At 49.7% G+C, this 14,167-nt stretch overlaps 6 protein-coding genes across 6 annotated transcripts; 5 read left to right on the top strand and 1 right to left on the bottom strand.

Annotated features, from left to right (window-relative positions):
• Window positions 1-613: 613 nt before the first annotated feature.
• On the top strand, window positions 614-1,807 carry KY384_008800 (uncharacterized protein; the record flags this gene model as incomplete). Its single annotated transcript, XM_044817287.1, has 2 exons — window positions 614-1,026; window positions 1,081-1,807. The coding sequence occupies 2 exons, from the start codon at window positions 614-616 to the stop codon at window positions 1,805-1,807; spliced, it is 1,140 nt and encodes a 379-aa protein (XP_044665882.1).
• A 193-nt stretch (window positions 1,808-2,000) lies between these two features.
• Window positions 2,001-3,239, top strand: KY384_008799 (uncharacterized protein; the record flags this gene model as incomplete). Its single annotated transcript, XM_044817286.1, has 1 exon — window positions 2,001-3,239. One exon carries the CDS (start codon window positions 2,001-2,003, stop codon window positions 3,237-3,239), a length of 1,239 nt encoding a protein of 412 aa, XP_044665881.1.
• A 384-nt stretch (window positions 3,240-3,623) lies between these two features.
• On the bottom strand, window positions 3,624-4,600 carry KY384_008798 (uncharacterized protein; the record flags this gene model as incomplete). The annotated part of the gene is made up of 2 exons (XM_044817285.1): window positions 3,624-4,265; window positions 4,316-4,600. The coding sequence occupies 2 exons, from the start codon at window positions 4,598-4,600 to the stop codon at window positions 3,624-3,626; spliced, it is 927 nt and encodes a 308-aa protein (XP_044665880.1).
• Window positions 4,601-6,106: 1,506 nt separating this feature from the next.
• On the top strand, window positions 6,107-7,888 carry KY384_008797 (uncharacterized protein; the record flags this gene model as incomplete). The annotated part of the gene is made up of 1 exon (XM_044817284.1): window positions 6,107-7,888. One exon carries the CDS (start codon window positions 6,107-6,109, stop codon window positions 7,886-7,888), a length of 1,782 nt encoding a protein of 593 aa, XP_044665879.1.
• Window positions 7,889-8,236: 348 nt separating this feature from the next.
• KY384_008796 (uncharacterized protein) lies at window positions 8,237-12,383 on the top strand (the record flags this gene model as incomplete). The annotated part of the gene is made up of 6 exons (XM_044817283.1): window positions 8,237-8,253; window positions 8,302-8,656; window positions 8,714-11,197; window positions 11,257-11,679; window positions 11,740-12,324; window positions 12,357-12,383. 6 exons carry the CDS (start codon window positions 8,237-8,239, stop codon window positions 12,381-12,383), a joined length of 3,891 nt encoding a protein of 1,296 aa, XP_044665878.1.
• Window positions 12,384-12,751: 368 nt separating this feature from the next.
• Window positions 12,752-13,918, top strand: KY384_008795 (uncharacterized protein; the record flags this gene model as incomplete). Its single annotated transcript, XM_044817282.1, has 4 exons — window positions 12,752-12,820; window positions 12,933-13,095; window positions 13,156-13,363; window positions 13,432-13,918. The coding sequence occupies 4 exons, from the start codon at window positions 12,752-12,754 to the stop codon at window positions 13,916-13,918; spliced, it is 927 nt and encodes a 308-aa protein (XP_044665877.1).
• Window positions 13,919-14,167: the final 249 nt, after the last annotated feature.

The raw sequence follows: 14,167 nt of genomic DNA, 5'->3' as shown, positions 1-14,167 counted from the left end.
TGTGGGCTTCAACTACCCAGTAGTTAAAGCCTTTACAGAATCCCAAAATCAAATAGATATGGTAATTCAATTTGCCTTCAAATGGCTGATGGCGTTGAGGATATTCGCCACCTCACCGGACTCAGCCCTATGAAAGTCTTGGCGGTCTTGGCGGTCTTGGCAGGCAATTCTGCTGTCCGAGGGGTCACCTCTCGACCTGAAGGAAGAACGTCAGATTGGTTCTAAATCGACAACGACTTGCTTGTGTCCCGGCCTGCCTTTGAGCCTTGTCAGGCTTTATAATAATCAGGCATTCATTGCAGGACGGGCGCCCTTTGTGCATATGGCGAAAAATTGCCACGAAGCAAGTAGCATCCCCGCGAATAAAAATGCGTCTCCTGAGCACAGCCAGTGCCTTGAAATGGTGTCAGGAGAATGTTATTGCCTTGCGTGTCTGTTCATTGGTGTTCACCCGGCTAGATGCTGGCATCTCGCAAATATGTTGCCATTAGTGGTGGATAAATGACCCGAAGGACGAGAAACGGCGAGGGTCTGATCTTAGGGGTCACGAAAATTAGGCAAAAGTCTTCTCAAATATGTTCTCTTGTCGTGAGGGTTTTTTTCATCCTACAAGATGGAGGTGGCAGCGAGTGCGTTTGCCACGGCTTCCATTGCCAAAGAGTTAGGCGTGGGCGTCAAGAAGCTCATTGAATTTTGGACGTCCATTGAGGAGGCGCCCAACGACGTTCGCGAAATAGTTGATGAATTAAACTTGCTTTGCGATGTCTTCAAGGACATCGAGTCCGAGGCAAAACAAGACACAGAAAATGCAACAGTGAAAAAGATTTTAGAAAATTGCAAGCTCATCATAAAACAGCTCGAATCCATCACCCACAACTTAGAGCGGGGCTTTGCTTCTTCAAAACGCCTGACCAGAAAATGGACCGCGATCAAGGGTGCTCTCAAATGTAAACAGCTTGACAAGTTCCAAACCACTTTGGGCCGGCTAAAGCATACTCTGACGCTGGCGCTGCAGACCCGGACTAGGTACGAAGGAATCCTTTCCGGGATTATCTTGACATTTGACTGAGCCCTTTTCAGCCGAACTCTTCACCTCCAGTTTCAGCACCAACAGCAGATTCTCGTCGCTCTGACTGGTTGCGTGTCTCGCCCCACCGTGGGCAACCCATCTACGCTAAATCGACTTATCACTTACGATGAACACTCCGGTAGAGGTCTGCCTAACGTGGAAAGTGGGTATAAGACTGGAAAAATTGCGAAATCAGATATTGCTTCGAGTGTGACAATTGGAAGCCACCTACAGCCAGACGAGCCTGGCGTGGACCTACAAAACTTACGAGCGACATCGGAGCCGAAAACCATAACAATGTATCCCAAAAATGCGCTTTCTTCGAAGCTGTGGAGCACGCGACTGCTTTCTGCAGAAAACTTTCAACGAAAATCAATATATGGCTGTCTTCGAGTTCAGTCTGCACAGCGGGTCCTAGAACTGGCCGAAGAGGAAGACTGGGTGGACATCGGAAATAGGTTTGAGAGTCGGACATCCATCGTCGTTCGGCCGGCTGCATGGATGAGCAGAATAGGCATCAACTACGGATTCCAGGTTGACATTAGCAGATGTGTTACTCAAGGCTGGAAATACACATTAAGCTCGGTCTGCACAGTTCCCGATAACGCGTTAATCTTTCAGGCCTGTGAAAAAGGGGACATTCCTATTGTGAGGGGCCTTCTGGCTCGTGGTGAGGCATCGGCAAGGGACACAAACTCATACGGATTGACACCTCTTCATGTAAGGAAACCAAGCTGATTTGTCAAGTCTGACTAAGAATTCGTCTAGTACGCCGCTGAATCTCATTGCTCTGAGCTTTGCAGGCTCCTGATTCACGCTGGAGCGGATAGAATGGCACAATCGGACATTAAGGTATATGATGGAAATAGGTATCGTAGCAAATCAGTCGCTGGAGGCTTCAAGTTGACAGAGTCACAGAACTCCGCTCGCCATGGCAAGCCGTAGCTTTTGTTCAAACGACATTCAGCTAAACAGCGTGATCGATACAATTCGTCTCTTCCTAGACTGTGTGGACTTCTCTGATTCATCCTGCGATGGTTGGAACGTCGCTATGAATTTTGCATGCCATTTCAACGGCAAATCTAACGATTATGCAAAGATATACATACTTTTCGAATGGATTATCATCCAGTTCCAGCAAGAAATGAAAGACAATCCCAATCCAGGTATATATGCTTCGATGTCAAATTATGTTTGCAGAGCAGAAGACCCAAATGCGCTACAGCTGTGGCGTGATCTTGCTCCGCAAAGTGCTTTCAAACAAAAGGGTCGCTACGAGTTCCAGATTCTAGCGCCTCAGCTGGTTGGCGAGAGCTCCGAAATAGCCCATTTCCTTAGTCGTGGTGCCGACGCTAGCTGCGCCGGCATTAATGAGGATATCAGTCCGAGACCAGAAACCCTCACGTCTCTAGCAATGTATTCCATACAAGCATTCCAAAATTGGACCGGCAATATTTCGGAAGCGAGAATAGACATTGACGCTGTGCTGGCCCATGAGTCGAAGGAGGGCCCAGTCCATGAAGCTGGATGGACACTCGAGACCTTGCAAAAACTTTACGAATTCAGTGAGGTGAACTGTGCATGTGGTGACTCATACGATTGCTGCATCTGTAAGAAGAAAATTGGTCAAAATGGTCTCAAGATTCAACCGTTGTGGCTCTATGCTCAAGAGAAAATCAAATGTGGAAACTTGCCGCAACGAAAGACGTTTCGAGATTTCTTCGAAGAGGCTCGTGCAGAATCAAGTGGTGAGATGTCTAAAAACCTAGAAGAGAGGTCCGAAGAGGAAGACGGAGAAGACTTTACGGAGGAGCTCGATGATAGTTCCATAGACATAGAGGAAGCAGAAGCTTTCCTTTCCGACTTAGACAAGCGATATGAGGAACGGCTTTCGAAAAAGCTACCCACTGGGCTTCTTGTCCTGGGCAGGTGGCCAGAAGCAGCCTTGGATCCAATGGACCTTGAGACAGCCAGATCGAAACCAGTCGAAGAATGGCCTTCGTATGCGTACAGAAGATCAGATAGGGTGCGCATGCAGTGCTGGCTAGCACATCCTCACCTCCATATGGGAAATTGGAAAAAAGTCGCTGTCACTTCAGAAAGCGACACCGACGCCTACACAGGCATGTCATCACAAGACGAATTCTCACCGTACTTGATTCATTCATGAGAACGTTGAAGAGTAGAATGAGACTTTGGAGAAGAGCAATAGACATCTTTGCAAAGCAGCACCTGGTACTTCCATATCATAGCTCACACGATACAATACTCATATCCAATTGAATGTTCACATAACATTCATCGCGTCTTGACACATTTCTAAACGACATTGAAAATTTTTATAATCTATGAGCAGCACGTAGTATTCGAGGACGCCAGGTTCAACATGACCTACCGGTCTCGTAGCCGTTTACGTATATATACTCATACAAGTAAGCTTATTCAAAATCAATCTCCCTCTCTCCCCAGCGGCATTAATCCCTGCCTTGAGAGTCTTCAATCCCACATCTAAGGCAACTACCCCACCAAGCCTCTCACCCCTCAAATCCGCCAATCATCGACTCGTAGAAATAGTCGAATCAACAAACAGCGCTTTATAAGTCTTCCACAGCCGGGATGGGGCCACGGTGCTCTCCCTATTTCTTCCACGAGCTCGCTTCGTGGGTCCTGTATCGGAATGCTCTCCAGATGCCTGAGCTGTCGTAGGAGCATGTGAAATGTCTGGAGAAAAGGTGCTCGGCGGCTCGTCCAGAATTGGCGGCGAGTTTGTTCCCGCACTTCGCCGTCGTCGTCTCCGGTGTCGTACGAGACAAAAGAGTAGGGTAAAGGCAGCAATGACACCGGCTACGACGCCGATGATTATCCCAGCTATGCCGCCTTTGCTGATTCCAGTTCCGGCAACAGAAATTGGTGTGCCCGGGAGGTGCGTGCTACTCGGCAGCGTGGGAGTCGCGTTATCCTGCTGACGAGTGGTGGTTATTGCAAAGGTTCGGGTGGTAGTCGAGAAAGTGCCCGGAGACGAGGAGGGAGCACTAGAAGACGATGTTGTGGACGTCGGCCCATCCTGCTGAGGCACTCTGTACGTAAGGCCTGGCGTATTGATTCCTTGAGCGGAGGTATCTGCCTGTGAGAAAACTACATAATCATCACCCAAAGCCCGTCTACAGAAATCGGAGAGATTGCTATCCTGCCCGCACTAGAATCAGTATTTTAGTGTCTCCAGGTGGGTTTTCTGGCAGAGCTCACGCCGGGGGTAGCTGAAGCGCAGATTGCCAGCAGCGCTATGCGGTTGGCTAGACGCGTCTCTTCGAGCGCCTCGGACGCGTACCGATTTGCTTCGTTTGATATTCTGACGCTTTTGACGGCGAAGATTCCGAATGATATCGCGACCGCGAAGGCAGCTAGTTGTAAAACAGCGGAAATTGCGAATTGGCCTATTGGTGGTGATATCGTGGTTTTGTGAGGAGTGTCATTGATATCTTTTTTCACTTTCTCCACGTTCAATGCGGTAGTATCTCTCTTACTGACCATCTTCCTTCTTGGAGGCGACAAGCTCGAGTAGTCTTGTATCTCAGGGTGGTCTTCACCTCCCCGGGGCGGTCTCTGTATCTTTCCTGTGGGGGTCGTGTTATAAGATGGAGTACCAACGTAATCCTTCAGGGATTGCAACAATGTTTGATCTTGCTACGGAGTTAGAGAGAAGCATTGCAGAGAGGGGGGAGAATCAAATCAACTCTGATGATGGTGTACCAGTAGAATAATGGGAGATCACAGCCTTACGCACCGCTGGTTTCAGCCCCGGCGAGGGCGATGAAGGACTCACCTAGCCGGATGAGGCAAAGATTGACCCCTGAGCAGGCACAGTACATGCATCATTAGCTGCATCAAATCAAATAGGCGTCCTCGATCCTTCAGCACTTTCATTAGCATCCACCAATCGATTATCGACTGCGCTAAGCTCACCAAGCATTTGTTCTCGACTCTTCGACTTGCCTCGTCGCTCCTCAGCCTTCTCGAGATCATCGCAAGGACAGTCTTTTCAGTATCAAGACCTCCAATGTTGTGTCGAGAGGAGATGGATGCGTATGGATTAGCCGACTATTTTACCGAAAGCCTGAAGATCGCAGTAGCCAAAAACCGCGACTCCTTTGACCCAACAACGCGAGTTCTAGATCGTGTAAGACATGACGGACGAGGCAGTGAAACCGATGTACACCTTATCAGACGCCGAACGGTATCATCCTGTGGGCCATTCATTTCCATGATACCATGATAGAACTATGTAGATATACAGACCATGAGCATCATGATCCTGGGATCATTAGACCAGTTGTTCTACTGGAGCATGCATCTTTGCCGTAGCTATGGCCATTCCCAGGTAGACTTTGACCTTTACAGGAACTTCAGCCCTGGGTTCCGCCCAATGCAGCATGTAGCCAGTTATGTCGCTGCTATCACCCAGCCGAGGGGTGGGTCAATCGGAACGTGGCCACGCCAAATTCATAGGGGAGAAATGGGGGTTCTAGAAGCCTTAGCGGGGGGTCTTTATAGCGCACTCTCTAGGGCACGCCTCCCTATAAAGTGCCCTGATAACAGACTTAGCGTGGCCACGTTCCGATTGACCCACCCTCGAGCCCTAATCTCAAACTTTAATTCCCAGCCACAGCCGCACCGCCACACCGCCACACCTGGTGACAATGCCAACTTCTTGTCATTCCACCTCCGAGCTTGTGCGATACACCAACTCTTCGCGAGTCGAGGCCCGTCTAATAGTATTTAGGCACAGAAAAGCCTGGAACCACCAATGACTTCTTTGACGGGAGGTCTTAGATAGCAGTTCAGCTGACAGAAGCACCGATAACCCTCCAACCTACTTTTCTCCGTGGGTCGAGATGGTTCAATGGAAGAAGGTGTTTGGCGTTGATGGCCAGGATCGTCGAGGTTTCCGTGATGAGGTTCGCCAATGTGAGTCCTGTCCTCAGTACACGTGTGGGGCACCAATTGAGCTCACAACAATAGTATTGCCATCATCCAACAATGATGCCCTTCCTTCTGCCCTTCCTCCAAAAGAGGGTCACGAAAGTCGCATTGCGCCTGAAATATCAGATAGAACAAGTGTTACCGTGTGAGGTAGAGGAGTTGAAAGTCACGAAAGCCAACTCCCCTGTCGTCACCCCAAAGGTCATGGCCACGGCGCGGGAAGCTGGCGGCAAGGATAACAAAGCCTGCATAATATACTGCCTGATGGTATGCTTTCGATGGTTCAAGAGACAAGCTGTACTCGAGCTCTGGGATGCAGACCTTCATGAAGTCCGTGCTATCGCTTGTGATGTCCTGGCCAAGCGGCTCATTGAGGCGGAGGAAGACGAGCCCCACCTCCTCCAGAATCTCTTACTGCAGCGCTTCTCTATCGTTGTCAACCACGAAACGACAGAGCCTGCAAATGCTGTTGAGCGTGCTGTCGATCTCCATGCACTGCACACCATTGGCTCATCAGGGTACCAAAAGTGTGTCAATTATCTTTGGCGCGGATGGCTAATCCAAGATGACGAATACCCTTCAAATTTCATACCATGGGACAATAAAGCGAACACCAACTATTGGGATCACTTCGATCCTGATCGTATGCGTACCCCAAGATACCAGAACGCTGTCCAAATCTTCTTCTCCTTGTTCTACCTGGCACTCTACACTGGCGCCATCAATACAATCAACAGTACTGGTGATCTTGACGTAGTGGAGGGCATTGTCTATCTAATGACAGCCGGCTTCGTTCTTGATGAAGCAGCCAAGTTTTGGAAGGTTGGAAGATACTACATTGGTTTCTGGAACGTTTTCAACAGCACCCTCTACTCCCTGCTCACCATATCCTTCATCCTTCGCATGATCGCGCTCGGCCACCCCATCGGCAACGACCAGCGTGAACGATATAACGAACTTTCCTACAACTTTCTCGCCTTTTCCGCGCCTATGTTCTGGATGCGAATATTGCTCTACCTGGACACGTACCGCTTCTTCGGTGCCATGATGGTAATCCTCAAAGTAATGATGAAAGAGTCAGTCATCTTCTTCGCGCTGCTGATCGTAATCGTGATTGGGTTCCTTCAGGCTTTCATTGGCATGGACTCGATCGATTCCAACGCGAAGGTCACATCATTCATTATCCAAGCAATGGCAAACAGCGTGATGCAGAGCCCTGATTTTGACGGCTTCGAGAACTTTGCGCCACCTTTCGGCATCATCTTGTACTACATCTTTACCTTCGTAGTGATGGTGATATTGCTCAATATCCTGATTGCGCTCTACAATTCGGCCTACGAAGACATAACAGAGAACGCCATCGACGAATTCATGGCTCTCTACTCACAGAAGACCTTGCAATTCGTGCGCGCGCCCGACGAAAACGTGTTCCTCGCACCGTTCAATCTGATTGAAATATTCTGTCTGGTTATTCCTCTTGAATGGTGGATGGAGACCCACAGATACGAGCGCCTCAATCACTATGTTATGGGCTTCCTCTATTCACCACTGCTGCTGATCACAGCGTGGTTCGAGACCAGGGAAGCGCAGAGCATTCGCTGGAATAGGAGACGAGGCGAGGACGATGAAGATACGATCGAGGAATGGGAACAGATGGTTGGCGAATGTGACTTCGAGTCAGATGGGTGGGCGAAGAAGGTTGAAAGAACGAAGCCGAACGTGGAAACTGACGCAACAGTGTTGGAGGTGAAAGAGGCAAGAGGGGAGATTGGAGGAGTGAAAGAAAAACTGGAAGAATTGAAAGGGTTATTAGAAGCGATGAAAGAGAAGAAGGATTGAGAGCGAGCCACTGTTGGCTTTTGCTGTGCCCTGTATATGTGTGCTTGACGAGATCTTGGGAGTGTAAATAGCTGTACCTTATTTATTACTATGATCGAATCCTTGAAGCGCTCCTATAACATAATAGAACGGTTCCCCAAGAATCACGAGAGGTGTGATCTAATCTAATCAATTTGCCATGTGTCGATTAGGTGTCGACTATCAATGTGGCGTTCACGCTGTCCGATTGCGGCTAGCGGAGTTTGAAAAAAGTGTCCTCGGCTTCGTTGTGAAGTCTACCGTGTCTATCTTCTTGATTGCCCATGGCTGGTGTTTCCTGACAACCTTCTTCCATCTTCGAACCCATTGATGGTGGCCGTCAAGATGTGAGTAGAAAATGCAGCCTTGGTAAAATGCACTAGCTAATGAAGCAGGCCTCCCCTAGTCAAGAGCGCCCAAGTCAAATCGGCGAGCCTCCACAATCCTCTTCCCCTCTACCTCCATACATACATATGGCCTTTTCTAGCGGTGTGGCCAATCTTTCTCGCCTTCTATCTGTCCGAAGAACGATATGAGAAGTACATAGATGGGCAAGAATTTACCTTTGTCTGGGCGGGTTCGATCTTCTCGATCCAGGCACTGACGTGGCTGACCACGAAATGGAACGTCAACGTGGACGCACTCTTCACGTCCACAAAAGCGCGAGATGTGAAGAGCGCTCAGCTCATCAAGATTATTCCTGTGATGAATGCGGGTACGGCGGAGATATGCCCGCTTCTGAGAGATCATGTAGGCATCGTCGCTCGCCCCCTCATCAGTATCGATATGTATTGATAGGTCTTCCAGGTCGGTGGCAAGCTCAATACTTCATTCCTCTTTCAGAAAAGGCGCTTTCTTTACGATACCACTTCCGGCACATTCGCGCCCCTCTCCTACGACATTGACGCTGATCCCAAACCTCAAATCAACACCTTTCAAGAGTCGCACGGCTTGACGTCTCTCGACCAAATTGAGCGTATACATCAGCATTATGGATACAACACCTTCGACATTCCAGTACCCACTTTCACCGAATTATGGAAGGAACACGCTGTAGCGCCTTTTTTTGTTTTCCAGATCTTTTGTGTCGGATTGTGGTTGCTAGATGATTACTGGTACTACTCATTATTCACCTTGGTAATGCTGGTCGGATTTGAAAGCACAGTTGTGTGGCAGAGACAAAGGACTCTGAACGAATTCCGCGGGATGAGCATTAAGCCATACGAGTTGTATGTGTATAGGCAGAAGACGTGGGAGCAGACTACAAGTGATAAGTTATTACCTGGAGACTTAGTTTCCGTCGGGAGGACGAAGGAGGATAGCGGTGTCGCATGCGATATGCTGCTGGTCGAGGGCACCGCTATTGTAAATGAGGCGATGCTGTCAGGGGAGAGTACACCATTATTGAAGGACTCGGTGCAGCTGAGACCTGGAGATGCCGTGATTGAGCCCGAGGGCCTGGACAAGAACGCATTTCTCTATGGTGGGACGAAGGTTCTGCAGATCACCCATGGAATCGCAAGCGAGGATGCGCCGGAGACAGTACCAACTCTTGTGTCGGGCGTCAAGCCACCACCTGACAATGGTGCGATGGCAGTTGTAGTCAAGACTGGCTTTGAGACAAGCCAAGGCAGTCTGGTGCGGACTATGATCTATTCGACAGAGCGAGTATCTGCGAACAATGTGGAGGCGCTCCTATTCATCCTCTTCTTACTCATCTTCGCCATTGCTGCTTCTTGGTACGTCTGGGTCGAAGGTGTGGCACAAGATCGTAAGCGCTCGAAGCTCCTCTTGGATTGCGTCTTGATCATCACGAGTGTTGTGCCTCCTGAGCTACCGATGGAGTTGAGTCTAGCTGTGAACACAAGTTTGGCCGCGTTGAGCAAGTACGCCATTTTCTGCACAGAGCCTTTCAGGATACCATACGCTGGTCGTGTCGATGTGGCATGCTTTGACAAGACAGGCACTTTGACTGGTGAGGATCTCGTTGTCGATGGCATTGCAGGCCTGTCTTTAGACGAGAAGGAAGCTCCAACAGAAAAGGACGGTGCCCATAGCAAGCTCACCCCAGTGCTTGATGTTGGTCAACAAACGACCTTGGTCCTTGCCACTGCTCACGCTCTTGTAAGATTAGACGAGGGAGAAATCGTTGGTGATCCAATGGAGAAGGCTACCCTCACCTCCCTAGATTGGAGTCTTGGGCGCAACGATACTTTAACGGGCCGATCAGCATCGATTGGTCGAGGTAATAATCCCAGTGGGGAGATCGTGCAAGTCAAACGACGCTTTCAATTTTCATCATCTCTGAAAAGGCAAAGCTCAGTGGCCACAGTACTCGTCAACGACAAGAATACCAACAAGAAAGTGCGGAGTACTTTCATTGGTGTCAAGGGAGCCCCTGAGACAATACGAACCATGTTGACGAAAGTTCCTCCCCACTATGAGGAGACGTTCAAGTACTTCACCCGCAATGGAGGGCGTGTACTTGCTTTAGGCTACAAATACCTCTCTACTGAATCTGAGCTTGGTCAGACGAAAATCAACAATCTGAAACGAGAAGAAGTAGAGGCTGATCTGACTTTCGCTGGCTTTCTGGTTCTGCAGTGCCCGCTCAAAGAGGATGCCATGTCCGCTGTGCGTATGCTTAACGAGAGCAGCCATCGCTGTGTCATGATCACCGGTGACAATCCCCTCACAGCTGTTCATGTCGCGAGACAAGTCGAAATCATTGACCGCGATGTCCTGATCCTTGATGCACCTGAGCATGATGACAGCGGTGAGAACCTCGTATGGCGAAGTGTGGATGACTCAACGAGCATCCCTGTTGATCCGAAAAAGCCATTAGACCACGGGATCATTCAACAGAAAGATCTTTGCGTCACTGGATATGCTCTATCGAAATACAAGGACTTACCAGCATTCAAGCAAATCGTAAGGAACACCTGGGTGTACGCCCGTGTATCACCAAAGCAGAAGGAAGATATCCTGATCGAGTTGAGAGATCAAGGATATATTACTCTCATGTGCGGCGATGGTACTAATGACGTGGGCGCGCTGAAGCAGGCTCACATCGGGGTCGCTCTTCTCAATGGTACGCAGGAGGACCTCAACAAGATTGGCGAGCACTTCCGCACCACAAAGATGAAGGAAATTTATGAAAAACAAGTCCAATTGATGAAGAGATTCAATCAGCCAGCCCCACCAGTGCCACCTGCCATAGCGCATACCTATCCACCTGGCCCAACAAATCCCCACTATGAAAAAGCCATGCAAGCACGAGCAGAGCAAAGGGTACGGCTGCAGGCATTGCAGCTAAGTCAAGTGTAGGACCGAAATCGGAGAGTATGGAGACAGTCACTTCACCAGGAGCGAAGGCACTTCAGAATGGCAACGCTGGTGCCTCGCCCAAGCAAACTCGGGAAGCTGAGGCACGACAAAAAGCCGCTGGCCTCGCAGATAAACTCACCTCCACAATGATGGAAGCAGAAATGGATGAGATGGAGCCACCAAAAATTAAGCTAGGCGATGCGTCCGTTGCAGCACCATTCACTAGTAAACTCAAGAACGTTGTCGCCATCCCTAACATCATCCGACAGGGAAGGTGTACGCTCGTTGCCACCATTCAAATGTACAAAATCCTCGCGTTGAATTGCTTGATTAGCGCCTACAGTCTCAGCGTCCTCTATCTCGACGGCATCAAATTCGGAGACGGTCAGGTCACGATAAGTGGTATGCTGATGAGCGTCTGCTTCCTCAGCATCTCGCGCGCAAAGGTAGTTTTCCCTTTCCTCCTCCTATCCCCTTTTCCCAGCAACAAAGCTGACTTCCTCTAGTCCGTCGAAGGCCTCTCAAAGGAACGCCCCCAACCCAACATCTTCAATCCCTATATCATCGGTTCTGTCCTCGGACAATTCGCAATCCACATCGCCACGCTAATCTACCTCTCCAACCACGTCCAGAAGATTTCTCCTTCGCCTCCGCGCTCCTCTGTTGATCTCGAGGGCGAGTTCGAGCCCTCTCTCCTCAACTCCGCTGTTTACCTCCTACAGCTAATCCAGCAAATCAGTACCTTCGCTATCAATTACCAAGGTCGACCCTTCCGGGAGGGCATCCGCGAGAATCGCTCCATGTATTGGGGCTTGGTCGGTGTTTCATTCGTCGCTTTCTCCTGCAGCACGGAGTTCATACCTGAATTAAATTCGAAATTGAGACTGGTGCCGTTCACGGTCTCTTTTAGGGCTGTGATGACGGCTGTCATGGTGGTAGACTTTGTGGGGTGCTGGGTCATTGAGCAAGGGCTGAAGAGCGCTTTCAGTGATTTTAGACCGAAAGATGTTGCAGTGAGGAGGAGCGAGCAAGTCGAGAGGGAAGAAGAGAGGAAGCGGAAGGAGTTGGAGGAGAAGATGAAGGAGCAGGAAGTGAGTTAGAGGGTCCATAGGGTGAAGTATAGAGTCGGACAGGAGACGCTGCTGTGTAATTAGATTTTCCTAGATTCAGTAATGGCTGTGAAGAGTCCTCTGTCTGCCCTTCCTCAGCCTTGCTCAACAAGCATGGTGCACATTATTGTCAACCGTACCTGAGACCCCTGAGAGAGCCCGCTAAAGCCACAGTAGATTTGCGGGCAAATTGACGGAACTTATGCCGCCCCGCAAAAATGACTTCGAGCATGATTCATTTTATCCTTTCAATTTCTACAACCACTCAAGCCTTACTGATTCCTGCGAATCTCCCACAATTTCGAGCAGACTATTCACGATCTAGCACAGAGATCTCACCCATCTACAACCGGGAAAACAGCGTGCGACCAAGCGCCCAAGCGGGCTTTCTACACAAGCACAACGTAAAATGTCGTTAATAAGTTGTCGCTTCTATGAGGACAAGTTCCCGGAGATTGATAGCTTTGTGATGGTCAATGTACGACTCTTGCCCTTGAATAACACAACTTCCTTTGCTAATGGCATGCGCAGGTCAAACAAGTGAACCACCCCACCTTTTCCACAGAATTGCCTGACTCACACCCATCCAGATAGCAGAGATGGGCGCCTACGTCAAATTAATGGAATACGGCAATATCGATGGCATGATTCTTCTATCCGAACTCTCACGGCGACGGATAAGAAGTATACAAAAGCTCATCCGGGTGGGGAGGAATGAAGTGGTGGTTGTGCTGAGGGTGGACAAGGAGAAGGGTATGTCTGCCAGACTCAGGAGGCTCAGTGATTCCGAGAGAAGAGACTGAATGCAAGCAGGCTATATCGATCTCTCAAAACGACGTGTTTCCCCCGAAGACATTGTGAAATGCGAAGAGCGATACAACAAAGGCAAGATGGTCGCATCAGTCATGCGGCACGTCGCAGAGAAGACGCGAACGCCTATGGAAACGTTATACCAACATATTGGCTGGCCACTGAACAAGCGATACGGACATGCTGTAGACGCTTTCAAGCTCTCTATAAAGTGCGCTCCCACTCCTCCCCACGCCTTTCTTCCCACGTGCACAAGTACTGATAGGTGGTGCACAACAGCAACCCCGACGTCTGGTCCGACATCGACTTCCCCTCCGAAGCCGTAAAAGACGAACTCCAATCCTACATCTCCAAGCGCCTCACCCCCCAACCCACCAAAGTCCGCGCCGACGTCGAAGTCACCTGTTTCGGCTACGAAGGGATCGACGCCGTGAAAACCGCCCTTCGCACCGCCGAGGCGCAGAATACCGCTGAAACGAACGTGAAAGTCAAATTAGTGAGCCCACCCCTTTATGTCCTGACGTCGCAGTGCTTGGAGAAAGAGACGGGGATAAAGACGCTGGAGAGAGCGATTGAGGGGGTAAAGAAGGAGATTGAGGGCCAGAGGGGCAGTTGTATTGTTAAGATGGCGCCGAAGGCGGTTACGGAGAGCGATGATGCGGAACTGCAGGATTTGATGGCGAAGAAGGAGCGGGAGAATGCGGAGGTTAGTGGGGATGAGAGTGAGAGTGAGAGTGATGAGGGGCCTGTGCAGGGGGATATATAAGAGGCGCGTGCCTGAACTGGGGGTAGGGGATGTTGATGATCTGGACGAAAGGTATGCGAAATAATAGAATTTCCCACCGCCTGAGTTCTTCTGGTGTCCTACTACCCGCCAGAACTATCTTGGCTTTTCGAGAAGCCCACTTGCATTGCCTGTTGCGTATCAATCGGCCATTCGACCACCTTCACCATCATCAGCGTTTGGGTGCGTGTCCATTCTATGCTTTCATGTTCAGTGTTCGCGTGACCACCC

This window comes from Bacidia gigantensis, assembly GCF_019456465.1.
Source record: "Bacidia gigantensis strain McMullin 20006 chromosome Unknown contig_304, whole genome shotgun sequence".
NCBI classification, from domain to species: Eukaryota; Fungi; Ascomycota; class Lecanoromycetes; order Lecanorales; family Ramalinaceae; genus Bacidia; species Bacidia gigantensis.
This window is presented reverse-complemented; position numbering and strand designations above follow the sequence as displayed.